The following is an 18,547-nucleotide window of genomic DNA, read 5'->3' as shown; positions in this document are numbered from 1 at the left end:
TAACGCATCCAAAGGGCCCCCAAGCTAGGGTTTGAAATGTTTACAGCTCTGGTCAGTGGTGGTCACTCTACTCTCCACTGGCTCAAAGAAAAGACAAAATTGACCAAAAGCAGGTGATTGCCAATGTGTGGAAATGACACCAAAAAGAAGGCTGGAAGACAGCTCTCCTTGGAGTACAGTTCTAATGAGACGAATCACTAGTTTGCAGATTTTTTACCGTGGTGCCAGGAAGCAGGACAAGTGCAAATGTGCAACGGTGAAAAAGGTGTAAAAACTGGTAGTAGCAGTCAAGAAAGACTGGAGTTGTAGTGAAAAGCAATAACAAGCATCATTCCAAGGGAAAGTTTTTAAGTAAAAGGTCATGACAAGCATCATTCTTGATCAAAAGTCTACAGGATGAACCACTAAACACCGGGGTCCTACTAACCTGCCTTACCGGGATCTTGTTCAGTTCCTTGCACTAATTGACTGACCTCCCTCCATCTCCAGCCAAAAAAAATTCTGCCTTCCAATGTTGATTCTATTAGTACTTCTGCAATGCAAGAGATTCTTCCACATCTCCAATCAAGAATGCATGCGCCTCGATTAACTTGTAATCTTGCAAGATGTATAGCCTTCAACAACAAAAAAAAATGAATGCATTGTCACAAATGATGAGATGAAATGAAATCCATCACTCTCACTCAGCTTCGTCTTCTTGGAGTGAATCTTGTGAGGATTTAGACATGCATGGCGTTGTTGGGGGAGAGCTTGATTTGAGGTGTTTGGATCAGAATGGCGGCGGCCTGATGCTGCCGCTCCAGCTACCGAAGTTGTCTCCTGGTCCGGGAAGTTGCTGCTGCTGCTGCTGGTAGGATCCCACATGGCCTCCAAGATACATGCCGAGACCGCCGCCGCCGCCGCCGCCGTCACCGGCGGTCACCTCAGAGGACTGCGAGGCTGTGGGCTGCTGCTGCGGTGGTGGTGGGCCGGTTGGCTGCGCCGCATCGCCGGGAGGGGTGGCGGCGGCAGCCTCTGCCTCCGGATCCTCCCCATCGAGTGGCAGACGCTCGTAGACGGCATTGGCGAACGAGGCGGCCATGAGGAAGACTGGCCCCGCGGCGATGAGCTGGCCGGCCACGCTCCCGCCGACCACCTGGCCCTGCCCGCCGGAGAGGAAGACGGTGAGGCCGCTGGCGCTGGGCGGCGCGGGCGGCGGGAGGACGGTGCCCGTGAGGGACAGGATCTCGAACTGGCCGCGCATGGTGGCGACCAGGCTGCCCGGGGGCGACGCGCCTGGCTGGCGGAGCGCGACGTTGGCGACGGCGCCGCCACCGCTGAGCACGGAGACGCCGCGGCCGCGGCGGCGCGCGAACTCGCATACGCACTCGACGATGTCGGTTCCCGCGGCGACCTCGAGGACGTGGGAGTGGAACGCGTTGGGGCTGTCCCGCGTCACGATGATGGGCGGCTTGGGCTTGTTCTTGGAGCCCAGCGGCCTCCCGCGGGGGCGCCGCATCGGGCCACCCGAACCGCTGCCGCCGCCGCCGCCGCTGTCCTCCGCCGCCACCATGGCCGACGACGTCGGGTGGTCCGATCCTAGGTCGGCGTCCGCGCCGGGGCTCTCATCCGGCGACAGCATGGACCGCTCCGCCTTGACGTCACCTGCCGGGGACAGTGGCTGGTGCTGCTGCGCGCGGAGCATGTGTAGGTAGTGCGCCGCCACGCCGCCGCCGCCACCGCCGCCGGTGGGATCCATCCCGGCCATGGCGCCCTCATCGGCGCGCTCCCACCACTTGCTCGCCGCCAGCTTCTCGATCCCTCGATCCCACCCCTCACCTCACCTCACCTGCAGAGAAAATCAACAACCAAAAAAAGAGAAAAAAAAATGATTCGCGAGCTTGGTACTCGATCGAATTCAATCTACTCCACCGCGTAGGTAGCACTGTAGCAGCACTACTACTACTGTTCTTACCCACCCCCGGTCGGAGCGAAGCTTCTTCGTCTTCTTCCTCTTTGACGTCTCGGGCGGGCCACGTGTCCAGGGGAAGGAGGAGGCGGCGGCGGCGGCGCAAATAGTCGATCGATCTCGTTGGCCGGCAGGGCGGGGGCGGGGGCGCGGCGCCGCTCAAGGAAAAGGTAGTAGTAGTAGTGGCGAGGTGGAGGAGGAGAAGAGAGAGAGAAAGAGAGGGGGGGAGGGGGGCAAAAAAGGTTGTAGCTAGGGTCGGTGCAAGTGAGGGGGGAATCTAATGGGAGGATTTGACCGCAAATGGGAAGAAAATGGGCAACGGGACGAAAACGCGCTCCCGATACCGATACGGGGGATTTTCGCAGTTTTTGGTAGCGGTCGAGGTGGTACGGATTTTTTTTTTCTTTAACCCATTTCATCGAGAATTTTTCGTGATGCGTAGGTCCGGTTTTTTCTAATTAAAATGTAGTTTTTACCTCAGTTCTCCTTAGCATATTTTTTAAATCGCTAAACGGTATATATATATATACACACCCACATAATTTTTTTGAAAATATTAAATAATTTTTTTTTCAAGTTTGTAATAATTAATACTTAATTAATCATACACTAATGATTTTCTTATTATTTTTGCGTTCGTTGACTTTATCGTAATCTAATCCCAAACATCATCATAGTGCATAACATGCTCACACGTACATCTACCCTATAAACACTTTCGAGATACTGGGACTGAATATCTTTAAATTTACAAAGCGACCGTAAAAGTTTCACAATGAATAGGTGCACAATCTACTACTCATAGAATATTTAGCCATAAATGAAAGTGATAAGACCCTGAGTAATATGGATACAACTGTTGCACACGACACATGTCAATTAATTGGGAAGATATCGAGATCAAGCCGTATAAGTTCTGGAATCCAATCCGGCCATCAAGAGCAACTCTATCTTCAAATGACCACCAAATATACATACGAGTTCCGTTATGGATCAATGAGTACTTGATAGAAAGTTCTTGGAGTCCTATTTCTCTTGGAGTCCTATTTCTACGGAGTCCTATTACGTGTGGTTTAGATGAATGTGAGAAGCTACAAAGTTGAAGTTTTTACGTGGGCTTAACAAAGAAATTCAGGACATGCTTACTTGTCGATCTCCTTTCAATTGTTACAACTTGCTTGCAGTGCTGAAAGTTAAATAGAGAAGGACATGAAAAAGCAACACACTATGTTTTTACCTCTTTTCATTAACCAATTGTAGGAAGTGCATAATCACAAAAAGGAGAGAGATATAAATGAGCCGCCATTTCCATTGTTCACGGTCAAGTTCGATGCACCTCCATCATTTGAATAGAGCATCAAAGGTAAGCTAAATGGTGCTGAAATTAATCAAGGCGAGTATGCTGTTAATGAATTAAATCCGTCCACTTTTGTGCTAAAGTATAGCAACCATTAGTGGAACCAATCGTTGAGATTCCTTCGTCACAAGTTAATTTGTTTGCTATTCTTTGTGATAAATAAGAGATGTGTGATAATACTTCACTTATATCATTGCCACAACTAGTAAATGAACAAGTTACTTTTAGTGCTAGTTCTTTATGTGCTGATTTTAAACATGTTGTTCATATTACTAATGAAGTTGAGGAACATGAATTGTTATCTTCTTTAAATACTTTGGGCTTTGTTTTCATTAATGACTTTTGTAAGCTCGATAATTTGATAGAGAAATTATTTGATAAATCTGATTTGCCATGTCCAACTAATACTATATTTCATATCTTTGGCACATATAATGATAGAGGAATTTATTTGGTGCATAAAGTTTATATATGTTTAGCTTAGAACCTCCGGTATATGTAGATAAAATCAGTGATAGTCATATTATTGTTAATTATATTCTCTCGAGTTTGTCTTGTCATGATTTAAAGAAACATGTTGGCTCTGAACAAGGAAAGCACCAAATTGCTCAATGTTACTACCATACACCATGACAAAAGTATCATGCGATTACTTGGCTTATGAAGAAGGGGAGGAAGATGAGCTGATAAAGGAGCTTACACATGCAGTGCCTACATTGTTTGTTGTGCTATCTCATAATCAGGTACATTTGCTTCAATGGAGGCTAAAATTATTTGCTAAAGAAATAATGATATTGCATGGCAAAAGTTTTTTGCGTTTGTTTTCATGTACACAATTCTATGGTCAAGGTCATGCAATACGCAAAGATTGCTATATGGAAAAACCGATGACAGTTTTCCATGAAGAAGGGGAGGATGATGTGACCATTATTTCTATGGATACAACTATTGCTCACATCACGTGTCAACTGGAAGACATCGGGATCAAGCCATACAAGTTCTAGAATCCAATTCGGCCACCGACAACAACTCTAACTTCAAATGGCCACCAAATATGCATACGAGCTCTATTCTGGGCCCATGAGTACTAGATGGAAATCTCTTAAATTCCTCTTTCCGATGGATACAGACTCATCTTCAAATTTCATTTCAGTCGTCCTCAATTGAAGAAACAAGATGTTGCACCACATGTCATGAGCGTTCGGGCTTGTAACTTTGTTTAGGACTCTGGTCCAAGTGGAGCCCATGTGGGGTGCACCCCAACCTGGTGGAGTGTGACCTTAGAGACCCATGGTCATCCTTTCCTCCCAATAGCTTGGTACCCCTTTAGAGTTTCTCGGGTCTTGTTACGGTTAAAATTTAGCGATTGCTACTATTTCGGGTAAAGCAGTGACCGGTTAGATCACTTTTTTCTCGTTACGGAATCCCAACTTATCATTTGCATTCAATTCCTATTTGCAATATCATATTGCTTTTATCTTGTTCTTACTTGTTTCCTCGATTTGCTTGCAGGAATGAGGTTGATCCGCACCACCAATATCAACAACCTCATAAAGAGGTGTATCGATCGCTAAGATACAACACAACAACGTCTTGTATGGTTATAGTCAGATCGTCAATGTTTCTCCTAAATCATAGTTATCATTAATTCACCGAAAGATTAGGTAAATCAGAACTGTGAGCGTATCGAGTGGAGCTAAGAGCTTTATCAAAAAGTAATCATGAACCAAATCTAAGATTAACTGGTCCAATAGGTTTCACCACTAGCAACATAACCAGCGGGGTGAGACGCTTTTATTTATAAGTTCCTATAGGAAAAAAAATATAAAGAGAGATACATATGGAAATTTCTTGCGGATGCAAATATTATTCTATCTTTTCAATCGATTTTGTTAAAATGTCATCGCCACAATTTCTATAATTACCTGTTCAATTGACTACAAGCATCACCCTATAAAATATATTGATTTATCTTTGTACATGAAACTTAAAATAAAAAGTGTATTGAGGACGGGTTACCGAAAATACTACTTCCGTCCAAAAATATAAGAACTTCTATTGTAAATCTTCTTCGAAATATAAGAATTTCTAACATTTATTACGTTGGAGAACGAGTTCCTCTAACAGGGATTCGACGACCCCCCCCCCCCTCCCCCCGTCGAGTTTGGCCTAGGGAGTAGGAGCGTAAGCATTTAGTCCATGCGGTCGAAAACAGGACAAAACGGTTAGGCGACTCGGGAGCGTAATACTCTAATTCCATTATGTTCTTTATTGAATATTATCTTCTCAAAGCGATTACAACATGGGCGGATTTCCCTTAGGTAGTTTTTTCCGAGAGCCCCCCTCCTCGACGATCTTGGGCTCTCACCTTGTAGTCATGGGGAACACGGTCTATCACTAGTAAGCTCCAATATAGTGGTTAGGTATTGGAGGTCTCGTTGTTAGTTGATGGACGAGCCCAGTCATCAGGCTCTAGTGGGCCTCCCACGGCGCTATAGATGGCCATATATAAGGCTCACCCAGCACGGGCTAGGCACGGCCCACCAGTAGTCGGGCTGTGCCATGTTGGCCCGAAGGCACGAGCTACCCATCGTGCCCTCTTTAAAATAAGTCTATTTCACCTCCCTCCTCTTTGGGCTGTGACATATATATAGCTAAAATAAGTCTATTTTACGTCCCTACTTTTTTGGTCGTGCCATATAATATGTCTATTTTTTCCTCCCTATTCTTTGTGCCGTGCCTTACATATGGTTGACAATAAGTCTGTTTCGCATCCCTGAACGTCATGTCGTCTCAGCGTGCCAAGGTAGCAGCCCAGGCACGACTCGGCTATTGGGCCGGACTGGCACGGGCATGACCCGAGTCGGGTCGTGTCGTGCCTGTGCTGGGCCAAATCACCGGGCCTTGGGCCGGGCCATCAGGCCTCAGGCCATATGGCCATCTATACACGGCGCCACGCTGTAACTGAGCCAAAAAAAATTTGGAAGTATACTTTTTTTTTTCCTTGGTTTAGCAGGAATATACTCGTTCTAAAAGGGTCGTCAAAAGTATACCATCATCGCATTGCAAAGAAATGAACTCGCGGTGAGGAAGCGAGAACTCGTCACTTCGTCGTCCACGCACGGCGAGATCGCTCTGCTGATGTGCAAACTTGCTTGGCTAGCTTAGTTTAATTTTTGTACTACGTCCTAATCAGCCAGCTAATCCTCACAAAAAAAATTCCAAAATTTGTTCAAGCAAGATTTCCTCTCGATCACATGAACATGTTCCAAGGTTTGCTTAAGCAAGCAAGAAGCTAGCAATGGTGCCGTGTCACTCACAACCACATCCCCCACCATCATGGCGTACGGCACGACGAGCTCGGCGAACCGGCGGAGCTCCCTTAAAGCATCCATTGAGAACCAAGAAATTGCAGAGATTGTAGCAGTTGTTGCGTGCGAGTAGGGTGTGTTTCGATCGATGCGTATTGCGTCGTACGAGCAAGCTGAAGCTGGTGACGTTGGCGAGCGAGGCGCCGGCAGAGCTGGACCGAGTTCCGCCGGAGGAAGCTGGCCCGGCGAGACGCAGCAGCCTCTTCGCCTCCACCGCCGCCGCCGTGGCTCCGTCCTCTCCGTCTCCGCCGCGTCGGACGGCGAGCAGTGGCTTCCTCCCACGTCCACGGTTTGCCTCCTCCGTGTCGATCTTGGGCTGATGTTTGCAGCCCAATCCCAATGGATTAGCCCGACTTGGATTGAAAACCCAGCCCACATTCGGTTAAGCCTGGAATGGGTTGAATCCAGGCCTACCACGGCCTTTCACCCTCACTCCGGCCCAGGAAAAAGAATAACATCTACGCTGTTGCGGCGACTGCGGAGACGGCGGCGACGGAACGCTCTCTCCTCCGGCTGTCCGTCCCCCTCCCTCGTGGGGTCGCGCCTCCCTCCAGAGGCACGGCCCGACGACAGAAGCGGGATGGCGTATGCGAAGGTACCGGTTGAGGATACCGGTTGCTTATGCTCTGAATGGCTTGATGGAAGATGGTGCCCAGCCCAATTAGATCACGCTCGTCGCGCTGTTAATAGCGTGCACCCATGCTGGCTCGGTAGATCAAGGTATGGCCTTTCTCAAAAGAGATGAACACAATACACCGTATTTCCCCTCAAGTGGAGCACTGCGCATGCATAGTGCTGTTAGTGATATGCCCTAGAGGCAATCATAGAGATGATTGTATCATATACTATGTTTACATATTTATCCGACATTGTTTTTTAAAATAGATAATTCATTATTGGTTAATAAATATGTGATTCTTTCATAAGACTCTTTATGTTGTTTGTTACTATTTCTAAAGGATCCCTGATCAAATATCATATGTGGAACAAATATGTTTATATGATCAGCACATGTATTAATTGATGATCATGTCTCATGGATCATGGTATAGAGATACCAAATTAATAATATGGATACATGTTGGTGAACATGTTGTTGGATAGACCTAACATGAGACACTGCAAGAGCCATATATGTTGTGTCATCAGTAATCTCATTTAGTGTTGGTGTTGAATCTTATCATGGTTCCCAACATGTGTAGTAGCTTACTTAGGGATTGCTAAACGCTACTCCGTAATTGGGTAGTTATAAAAATAGTTTTCGGGAATGCTATGAAACATATAGTGGGATATGAATAATTAAGATGGGATTTGCCCCTCCTATGGAGAGATATCTCTGGGCCCCTCGATGTTGTAGATTATGGAAGTGCATGGCCATGCCAAAGGTGATTGAGGAGTCAATCACAAGTTATATAATCTATAAACAGGTTCGAGTAAATGATTGAGCTATTAGAGAATGGCACATATCTAGCCTTGAGCTTAATCGATATCGTGAGGCAAAGGGGTTCATAAAGTATACACTAGAGGTTCAGCCGATATGATATTTATATATGCCCGGTGGGTTAATACGTTCTGCTAGTGGCCACTGTTGACGCGTGGACCGAAAAGAAGTTTTTGGGTTACAGCCGAGTATACATGAACCTACAGGGTCGCACGCTTAATGGGCCGGAATAAGGGGATTGGATGGAGATCCAATATGAGCTTAATTCAGATAAGGATCCGAATAGGAGTCCTACGGGCCTTGGAGGCCCGAGTGATGGATCCTATATATTTGTGAGGGGTGTGACCGGTGGAGGCATTGCATCACGTGAGAAACCCTAGCCGTCACTTCCCTCCCCGAGCAAAACCCTAGCCGCGCGCGGGTGCTAGCACATCGGCGCGTGGCGTTCCGTCCCTGTACGTGTGGATACTGGTAGAGGCGCCGCTGGTTTGCAGTACTGATCGGCGTGGGAGTACGGCGAGGAGAACGCACGAGGAGGAGAAGGTCAAGCCGGTGCGATCGACTACTTCCTCTACATCGACACGCGCTACTTAGCGAGAATTCCTTCGACTTCTTAGCGCCTTTTTCCGCAGCGCAACGCATCTAGTGGTAACGATCTATGATTAAATACTTGCATGGTTCCTGGTTTACACGATAGAAAATTTTGATTTATGCTATCGTAGCCTACGCGTATCCCAACAGTGGTATCAGAGCCGCCTTGTATAGTTTATGATCTAGATCATTGCATATAATTGATATGCGGGTGTAGTAGATGAAATCTATTATGTTGTATATGAGTTCTTAGGTGATCGGAACATGAGATGAACCGATAGCCGCATGGGTTGATGAGATCAATCGGTATGTGTGTTGGTGACTTCACTAGAATGTCTAGTACTCACCAAGGCCGAGCGCAATTGTGTTCATCGGATAGTCCGATGTCCGCTGGAACCGTACGCCAATGAGATTGACTCGGTTTCGGCATAATTTGATTACGCCGTTAAGGTTTTCACATATTTCAGGACCAAGCAAGAGCTGAGAGGTTTAATACCTCAAAGTCTTTGTTTGCGTGCAGGCTTGCAGAAGGTAATCCAGTGAGCCCACATGTGATCAAAATGATTGGTTACACCGAGAGTCTAGATAAGCTTGGTTTTCCCCTTAGCCGAGAGTTGGCTACTGATTTGATTCTCCAGTCGCTCCCTCCCAGCTTTGAGCCGTTCATAATGAATTTCAACATAAACAACCTGAACAGGACCTTGGCAGAATTGCATGGGATGCTAAAGACTGCCGAGGAAAGCATTAAGAAAAACTCCAACCATGTGATGGTTATGCATAAGCGCAAGCCCAACAACAAGAAGAGTGGTCAAAAGAGAAAGCTAAACTTTGATGAGATCACGAGTACTAGCAACTCTAAGACCAAGGTTCAAAAGACAGGGCCCGCTAAGGATGCAGAGTGCTTCTTTTGCAAGGAGACAGGTCATTGGAAGAGAAACTGTAAGAAATATCTAGAGCAGCTCAAGCAGAAGCAGCAGGATGGAAAGAGTTCCACCTCAGGTATTAATGTTATAGAAATTAATCTTGCTATATCCTCTACTGATTCTTGGGTATTTGATACCAGGTCAGTTGCTCAGATATGCAAATCGTTGCAGGGGCTGAAAAGAAGTAGGAGCTTAGCAAGAGGCGAAGTGGACATTCGCGTGGGCAATGGAGCAAGAGTTGTTACTGTTGCGGTCGACACTATGCCATTATATTTACCTTCAGGATTAGTTTTGGAGTTAAATAATTGTTATTACATTCCAGCTTTGTGTAAGAACGTTATCTCTGCTTCTTGTTTGCAAGCAGAGGGTTATGGTTTTAGATCTGTGGACAATGGTTGCTCAGTCTATTATAATGGCATTTTCTATTTCCATCCACCCATGATGAATGGCTTATACATTGTGAATCTTGATGGATGTTCAGTCTATAACATTAATGCAAAAAGGCGACGTCCTAATGATTTGAATCCCACTTTTATTTGGCATTGTCGCTTAGGTCATATAAATGAGAAACGCATGGAGAAGCTTCATAGAGATGGACTTCTACACTCTTTTGATTTTGAATCATTTGAGACATGCGAATCTTGTTTACTTGGCAAAATGACAAAGGCACCTTTCACGGGTCAAAGTGAAAGGGCAAGTGAACTATTGGGACTAGTACTTACTGATGTATGTGGACCAATGAACTCAACTGCCAGAGGTGGTTTTGGGTACTTTATTACCTTTACCGATGACTTTAGTAGATATGGTTATGTCTACTTAATGAGGCATAAGTCTGAGTCCTTTGAAAAGTTCAAGGAATTTCAGAGTGAGGTACAAAATCATTTGGGCAAGACAATCAAGTATCTACGATCTAATCATGGTGGAGAGTACTTCAGCCTTGAATTTGGCAATCATATAAAGGAGTGTGGAATTGTTCCACAACTCACTCCGCCAGGAATGCCTCAGTGGAATGGGGTGTCTGAACGGAGGAATCGTACATTGTTGGACATGGTGCGATCAATGATGAGCCAAACTGATCTGCCGTTAAGCTTTTGGGGTTACGCTCTAGAGACAGCTGCATTCACACTAAACAGGGTTCCATCAAAATCAGTGGATAAGACACCATATGAGATATGGACAGGGAAGCGTCCCAGTTTGTCTTTCCTAAAGATTTGGGGTTGTGAGGTGTATGTAAAACGTTTGCAATCGGACAAACTCACACCTAAATCAGATAAATGCTTCTTTGTAGGGTATCCTAAGGAAACGAAAGGATATTATTTTTATAATCGGGAAGAGGGCAAAGTGTTTGTCGCCCAACATGGTGTTTTCTTGGAAAAAGAGTTTATTTCAAGAAAGGATAGTGGGAGCATGGTGCGACTTGAAGAAATTCAGGAAACACCGGAAAACGCTTCAACATCCAGACAACCACAACAAGCTGAGCAAGATGTTGTTCAAGAACAAGTTGTTGTTGAACCAGTTGTGGAAGCACCAGCTTCACGAAGGTCTGAAAGGATACGGCGTACACCTGCGAGGTATGTGTTGTTAACTACAGAACAACGTGATATATTGTTGTTAGACAACGATGAACCTACTACCTATGAGAAAGCAATGGTGGGACCAGACTCTGAGAAATGGCTTGGAGCCATGAAATCCGAAATAGAATCCATGCATGTCAATCAAGTTTGGAACTTGGTTGATCCACCTGATGGTGTAAAAGCTATTGAGTGCAAATGGGTCTTTAAGAAAAAGACAGATGTAGATGGAAATGTTCACATCTACAAGGCACGATTGGTGGCGAAAGGTTTCAGACAAATTCAAGGTGTTGATTATGATGAAACTTTCTCGCCAGTCGCCATGCTAAAATCTATTCGGATTGTTTTAGCGATTGCTGCCTATTTTAATTATGAGATATGGCAAATGGATGTCAAAACAGCTTTCCTCAATGGAAATCTCGATGAGGATGTGTACATGACACAACCCAAGGGATTTGTTGATCCACAATCAGCCAAAAAGATATGCAAATTGCATAAATCCATTTATGGGTTGAAGCAAGCATCTCGGAGTTGGAATATTCGTTTTGACGAAGTAGTCAAGGCGTTGGGCTTTGTCAAAAACGAAGAAGAGCCTTGTGTATACAAGAAGATTAGTGGGAGCGCACTGGTGTTTCTAATCCTATATGTAGATGACATATTATTGATTGGGAATGATATTCCTATGCTTGAATCCGTTAAGACATCGTTGAAAAATAGTTTTTCAATGAAGGACTTAGGAGAAGCAGCATATATTTTGGGCATAAGGATCTATAGAGATAGATCAAAGAGGTTAATTGGATTAAGCCAGAGTACATACATTGACAAGGTGTTGAAGAGGTTCAACATGCAAGATTCTAAGAAAGGTTTCTTACCGATGTCACATGGTATTAATCTTGGCAAGAATCAGTGTCCTCAAACGACTGATGAGCGAAACAAGATGAGTGTGATTCCATATGCCTCAGCAATCGGATCCATCATGTATGATATGCTATGTACACGTCCAGATGTTTCATATGCACATAGTGCAACAAGCCGATACCAATCAGATCCAGCTGAGAGTCACTGGATAGCTGTAAAGAATATCCTGAAGTACTTGAGAAGAACTAAGGATATGTTCCTAGTCTATAGAGGACAGGAAGAGCTCGTTGTAAATGGTTACACTGACGCAAGCTTCCAAACCGACAAAGATGATTTTAGATCGCGGTCTGGATTTGTGTTATGCCTGAATGGAGGCGCTGTGAGTTGGAAGAGTTCTAAGCAAGATACAGTGGCTGATTATACAACAGAAGCCGAATACATTGCCGCTTCTGAAGCAGCAAAGGAGGCTGTTTTGATAAAGAAATTTGTTTCTCAACTAGGTGTGATGACTAGTACTTCTAGCCCTATGGACCTCTATTGCGATAATAGTGGTGCCATTGCGCAAGCCAAGGAGCCTAGATCGCATCAAAATTCCAAACACATTTTACGGCGGTATCACCTCATTCGCGAGATAGTGGGTAGAGGAGATGTGAAGATATGCAAAATACATACGGATTTGAATGTTGCAGATCCGTTGACAAAGCCACTTCCCTAGCCTAAGCATGAGGTACACAATAGGGCAATGGGTATAAGATACATTCATGATTGACTCTAGTGCAAGTGGGAGACTGTTAGTGATATGCCCTACAGGCAATCATAGAGATGATTGTATCACATACTATGTTTACATATTTATCCGACATTGTTCCTTGAGATAGATAACTCATTATTGGTTAATAAATATGTGATTCTTTCATGAGACTCTTTATGTTGTTTGTTACTATTTCTAAAGGATCCCTGATCAAATATCATATGTGGAACAAATATGTTTATATGATCAGCACATGTATTAATTGATGATCATGTCTCATGGATCATGGTATAGAGATACCAAATTAATAATGTGGACACATGTTGGTGAACATGTTGTTGGATAGACCTAACATGAGACACTGCAAGAGCCATATATGTTGTGTCATCAGTAATCTCATTTAGTGTTGGTGTTGAATCTTATCATGGTTCCCAACATGTGTAGTAGCTTACTTAGGGATTGCTAAACGCTACTCCGTAATTGGGTAGTTATAAAAATAGTTTTCGGGAATGCTATGAAACATATAGTGGGATATGAATAATTAAGATGGGATTTGCCCCTCCTATGGAGAGATATCTCTGGGCCCCTCGATGTTGTAGATTATGGAAGTGCATGGCCATGCCAAAGGTGATTGAGGAGTCAATCACAAGTTATATAATCTATAAACAGGTTCGAGTAAATGATTGAGCTATTAGAGAATGGCACATATCTAGCCTTGAGCTTAATCGATATCGTGAGGCAAAGGGGTTCATAAAGTATACACTAGAGGTTCAGCCGATATGATATTTATATATGCCCGGTGGGTTAATACGTTCTGCTAGTGGCCACTGTTGACGCGTGGACCGAAAAGAAGTTTTTGGGTTACAGCCGAGTATACATGAACCTACAGGGTCGCACGCTTAATGGGCCGGAATAAGGGGATTGGATGGAGATCCAATATGAGCTTAATTCAGATAAGGATCCGAATAGGAGTCCTACGGGCCTTGGAGGCCCGAGTGATGGATCCTATATATTTGTGAGGGGTGTGACCGGTGGAGGCATTGCATCACGTGAGAAACCCTAGCCGTCACTTCCCTCCCCGAGCAAAACCCTAGCCGCGCGCGGGTGCTAGCACATCTGCGCGTGGCGTTCCGTCTCTGTACGTGTGGATACCGATAGAGGCGCCGCTGGTTTGCGTGCTGATCGGCGTGGGAGTACGGCGAGGAGAACGCACGAGGAGGAGAAGGTCGAGCCGGTGCGATCGACTACTTCCTTTACATCGACATGCGCTACTTCGCGAGAATTCCTTCGAGTGGTAACGATCTATGATCTAATACTTACATGGTTCCTGGATTACGCGATAGAAAATTTTGATTTATATTATCGTAGCCTACGCGTATCCCAACAAATGCACCTCCTCCCCTAGTTTATCTGTAACATGGAGATCGAGCCAAACTGTCTAGAGTACTGTTCAACAGTACGGTAGTATTTACTACTGAAAACCGCAGCGATCAATCTCATCCATCCATGTTTAATCTAATGGCTGAAAATGGCTAATGGTACAATATATAGTATCCATTCTAATGGCTGAACATTCTAGTCTCGATTGTAGAGGATATGTTCCCACAGACCGAGTAGTCCATTTATTTATTTGTTATCCTATCATTGTTAATCAAAATCTGGAAGTGATTTAGTTCTATTGCTGTTAATCAGAATTTGAGAGTGATGATTTAGTTATAATTAGATCATATGATACAATTAAAGCTTGTTTTAACGTATGGATATTTTACTACTACTATCATCCCTAATATAAGATGCCTTTCATCCCTAATATAAGACGCGCATGTATTTTCATCCCTAATATAAGACGCGCATATATTTTAAGATTTAACTTGTAAAATATTGGACCAACATTTGAACAACATTAGCATAATACGTAGTATGAATTAATTTTGTTGTTGAAAATATATATCATTGAATTGATATTTGAATTTAGTTTCATGTAGTTATAATTTTGTTGCAACAATCTTTATAATATTTAAGAAATTATAAGTCAAAAATTTAAATATTTGATGAACATGTCTTATATTATGCGATGAAGAGAGTACTATTTATAAAACTTGTTCGAAACATAATCATATGGAATTTGTCATGATAAATTTCTTAATATTTTTTTAGGGGAAGGTCGGTTTTTAATCTATTAATCCATTATATCATCTGCATGCGTTCTACTCACCAAGATCCTTTTGAGAACGAAAGAGTATCTCATCGCACGCAGTCCCCACCAAAAAAAACAAATGGTTTTGTGTACGAAATGCGATCTTATTACAAAGATTAAAGGCTGCATTTTTCGTTCTACATCCATCTCACGATCCTCCAATCCAAAGTTGCATTTTGATATTCACAGTGTATATTTACACATGCATTCACTCATCGAAAGTTCGAAACAAGGAAATAAAATTTATGAGAAAGGTCATCTTTTATAAGGCTTTATGAGCGGCCTGCAGTGACAATTTTTACATCAGCGGTGCTGTACGAACCACGTGCCTTAGCTACAGACTGCAGATTCTGAAGATGACCATACTGCGACCTGAGTGCGAAGTGCTACTAGATTACTGGTTACTCCTACAGTAGAGCCATGTTATTCCTGAAGCCTAACCTGAGTTTAGTGCTGGAATTATATCATAGGACTCTTAGATGGAGGCCAGGATATCCAGTTTCTGTCTTGTATTTGTCGAAAAGATCTTGCAAGGCCACAGTAAATTGTTCATGGACTTCATTTATCTGTCCACAATAACAAACATGCTTTCAGTAAAAAAACAAACATGCTTTAGCTAATTTGAATATTTGCCTTTTAAGCAGTGATAAAACTGGTTCATGCTATTGTGCTAAACCAATACTCCAAACTAATTAATTTTATTTATAGAAGAGAAAGCTCATGTGGCACATGAGGTAGACTGAACAGGGGCACCCTAGTTTTTTCCCAAATTATTTTCCAACAGATCTACAGAATAGTTTAGATCAGAAGGCATTTTTCACCTCATCAATGGTAGGCTGAGAATTTTTCTCAACCTCAATGGGTCTGCCAACAACTACATGCATGGGCGTTGGGAAAGGGATTGGTGTCCTGCATTTGAATACGCCAGTAGGCCAAGTAGAATTATTAACGTAAGATAATAATATAACAAAAGGTGAACACATATGTAGATATGGAACTTATCAGGTCAAACAGGAAACAAGACGGTTTACCCGTATCTTCCCCAAAAGACAATGGGAGTAAATTTAATTGCTCTAGCAATTTTCACAAACAATTTGCCCTTCGGTCTCCACCACTTGTACGCGTAGCTCTAGCAAGAAGTTTGATAATCAGAAATAGGAATTTCCACATATGCATTTACTGATAGGGAATCAATGATGTAATAATAATACTATATATGAACTTGTGAGAAAGCAGTAATGCCATTTCATTGCATCTGGAGTTTCAAGACTAGCATAACTACATTCCCTTGTTTCTTCTGTAAACTTCATAAAGAAATAACAGATCCAAAATTATGGACCAGACTAATGCCGCTACCTGTCCGAAACAGAAAACGGGAACTAAAGGGCAGCCAGACTGCATAGCTATCTTGACAAACCCTTTCCTTGATTTCAAAAAGGCAATCTGTAAAAGACAAAGACAATGAACCTTTTGTAATTCTGTAAAGGATTTGCCTGAAAAAAAATTAGATAAGGAACTATAGCAGACATATATCAATAATATAGGAAAAAGAAATCATCGACAGAATGAATGCAAAGGCAAACCTCTGAATCATGATCCATATGAAGAATCTCTTGTACACCTCCAGGCACTATGATACAGCTATAACCAGCTCTGAGATATGACTGAAAATTCTTCCTCGTTGCAGGAATTAGTCCTAACCACGTCCATATTTGCCTCAGGAACGGTGTGTAGAACACCTTAAAAAATGCACCACAAACTAATCAGGAACACAGGGGCCACCAAATGTGTGGTGAATTCAGTTAACCTGTTGCATTGTGCTTCCTGGCAATTCCAGGGCCTTACCGCGCTGCTCGCGAGGACCTTAATTTTGGGTAGAGGCATGAACCCGACAAGATCAGCGAGCGCCGCGACTCCGATGGGCAGCACAGAATGTGGCTCAAAGCCGAACACTGCAGATACAGTACACCAACATCAGCACACCACAAACTGCATAACAGATTATCTGCTATCTGTTCCTCCCCCTCTTTCCCCTTTTGACATCATCATAAACAAAAAGGGGAACAGTGAGATCGACAGCTAGAGCCACAACTAACTAACTGGAGGAATCGATGACGATATATTAGCATCCACAAATAGAATCACCAAATTTGGGGCTCACCATATGCCCTGTTGGGATCGAAGCACTTGTAGTCCTCCACATGCAGACTAATCGGGAAGTAGCCCATCGCGTACCTGCATATGAACCTGCAGCACGGCACATGCTCCCGGTCAGTCCAGCATCCAAGAAAAAGATGAGAGAAATTTTCAGCAATTGGAGGGAAGGGGGCGACGTTCCTGGCGATCTTGCGGCCCAATTTGTCCTTGTCGTTGAGGGGGATGAGCATGAAGAGGAGCTGGAACGCCACAACCCTGCACCAAGAAAACGCTGATTCAGAGAAAAGCAGTGGAAAGGCGGCGAGTTTTTAACGAATCGGGAGGGAGGGGGGGGGGGGGCGGACATGGCGGCGACGCGGAGGGGGAAGAGGAAGAGCGAGGCGAGGACGAGGAGGACGTTGAAGTGGATGCCGCCCAGCCACAGCGCGAGCGCCACCGTCGTGCGGGGCAGCGAGTAGTCCGCGCCGCGGAACACCGTCGCCCCGCCCTCCGCGACGACCCTCGCGGCCCCCATCGGCCTCTCCCCCGCCGCCGCCGCCGCCACCACGTCGTTGCCGTTCGCGCCCATGCCGCCGGGACGGACGAACAGTCGGCGGCAGGCAGAGGAGCAGGGCTGCCTCCCCTCCCTCTCTCTCCCTTTCCTTCCCGCGGAGGCAGGCGGCGTGGATGGATCAGACGATGGGCTGTTGCGTCAAGTTTGATGGCGTTCGGCTTCGGCGGGGGCGGCGTCCGATCTGATGCCGTTCGATGGCGTCGGGATACGCGAGCGCGACACGGTGCGGCTTGGATGGCGAGGCGAGGCGGCGGGGGGGCGCGTCAAAGTCTTATGGGCGAAGCGATCCGTGTCGTGGCGAGGCGAGGGGCTGCGCGTGGCCTCGACGTGGCTGTCCGCGGACTGCCGCGCGGCGGAGGTTGTCGTCTGCAGCTGTGTGACGAGGACGGGTCTCCGGGACTCGGGATTGCTGTCAAACGCCTCCTTTAGAACAAAAGACTTTTAAAGGAAATTTGGAGAACTTTAGAACAAAAGACTTCTACGGAAAAAATTTTCTATATGGTTATGAATCATAAGAACAGCTATTAAAAATCCTATGACGTTTCTTTACGATTGGCTCAAAACATAAACCTGTTAAAAAAATTCATAACATGGGCTCTATCCAAACGGCTTTTGTTTTTAAGTTTTTCTGTGTTTTTCATCTGAGATTTGAGTTGCTAGGGTACTTTAATCCTGTAATTTTTTTCAATATTTTTAATTAAAAAAACTCTTAGGGTTACCAAAGTTACCAACTACCTAGTAATACCTCACAAGTCGCATAAAAAATGTTGGAACAACGAGGTACACATCCATGGTCTACGCTGCGCGGGGACGACAGCAACCTCTGCTA

The 18,547-nt window shown here is 44.6% G+C and overlaps 2 protein-coding genes across 3 annotated transcripts; both read right to left on the bottom strand.

Annotated features, from left to right (window-relative positions):
- Nucleotides 1-303: 303 nt before the first annotated feature.
- LOC127775591 (AT-hook motif nuclear-localized protein 25-like) lies at nucleotides 304-2,171 on the bottom strand. Of its 2 annotated transcripts, none has more exons than XM_052301851.1 (2): nucleotides 1,955-2,171; nucleotides 304-1,828 (listed from the first exon to the last, which is right to left on the bottom strand). In XM_052301851.1, the coding sequence occupies exon 2, from the start codon at nucleotides 1,745-1,747 to the stop codon at nucleotides 770-772; it is 978 nt and encodes a 325-aa protein (XP_052157811.1). In that variant the 5' UTR covers nucleotides 1,748-1,828; nucleotides 1,955-2,171; the 3' UTR covers nucleotides 304-769. The 2 variants fall into 2 exon arrangements, with proteins under 2 accessions (XP_052157811.1, XP_052157810.1); XM_052301850.1 differs by having other exon boundaries at nucleotides 1,959-2,171.
- Nucleotides 2,172-15,156: 12,985 nt separating this feature from the next.
- On the bottom strand, nucleotides 15,157-17,966 carry LOC127775590 (diacylglycerol O-acyltransferase 2D-like). The gene is made up of 9 exons (XM_052301849.1): nucleotides 17,510-17,966; nucleotides 17,349-17,420; nucleotides 17,170-17,258; nucleotides 16,854-16,960; nucleotides 16,592-16,747; nucleotides 16,365-16,451; nucleotides 16,040-16,137; nucleotides 15,830-15,917; nucleotides 15,157-15,574 (listed from the first exon to the last, which is right to left on the bottom strand). Exons 1-9 carry the CDS (start codon nucleotides 17,731-17,733, stop codon nucleotides 15,473-15,475), a joined length of 1,023 nt encoding a protein of 340 aa, XP_052157809.1. The 5' UTR covers nucleotides 17,734-17,966; the 3' UTR covers nucleotides 15,157-15,472.
- Nucleotides 17,967-18,547: the final 581 nt, after the last annotated feature.

The sequence above is a fragment of the Oryza glaberrima genome, chromosome 6, assembly GCF_000147395.1.
Source record: "Oryza glaberrima chromosome 6, OglaRS2, whole genome shotgun sequence".
Taxonomy (NCBI): Eukaryota; Viridiplantae; Streptophyta; class Magnoliopsida; order Poales; family Poaceae; genus Oryza; species Oryza glaberrima.
The sequence above is the reverse complement of the archived record's forward strand: the minus strand, read 5'-3'. Positions and strand labels throughout refer to the sequence as shown.

Bases quoted from the DNA above. Each gene is read 5' to 3' on its own strand.
- LOC127775591 (XM_052301851.1), bottom strand. From the start codon at position 1,747: ATGGCCGGGATGGATCCCACCGGCGGCGGTGGCGGCGGCGGCGTGGCG.
- LOC127775590 (XM_052301849.1), bottom strand. From the start codon at position 17,733: ATGGGCGCGAACGGCAACGACGTGGTGGCGGCGGCGGCGGCGGGGGAG. The intron at 16,138-16,364 runs GTAGCGGCATTA...ACTTCTTGCTAG, and splicing joins CCGTTTTCTGTTTCGGACAG to AGCTACGCGTACAAGTGGTG. The intron at 15,575-15,829 runs GTGAAAAATGCC...TATTGTGGACAG, and splicing joins CTCAGCCTACCATTGATGAG to ATAAATGAAGTCCATGAACA.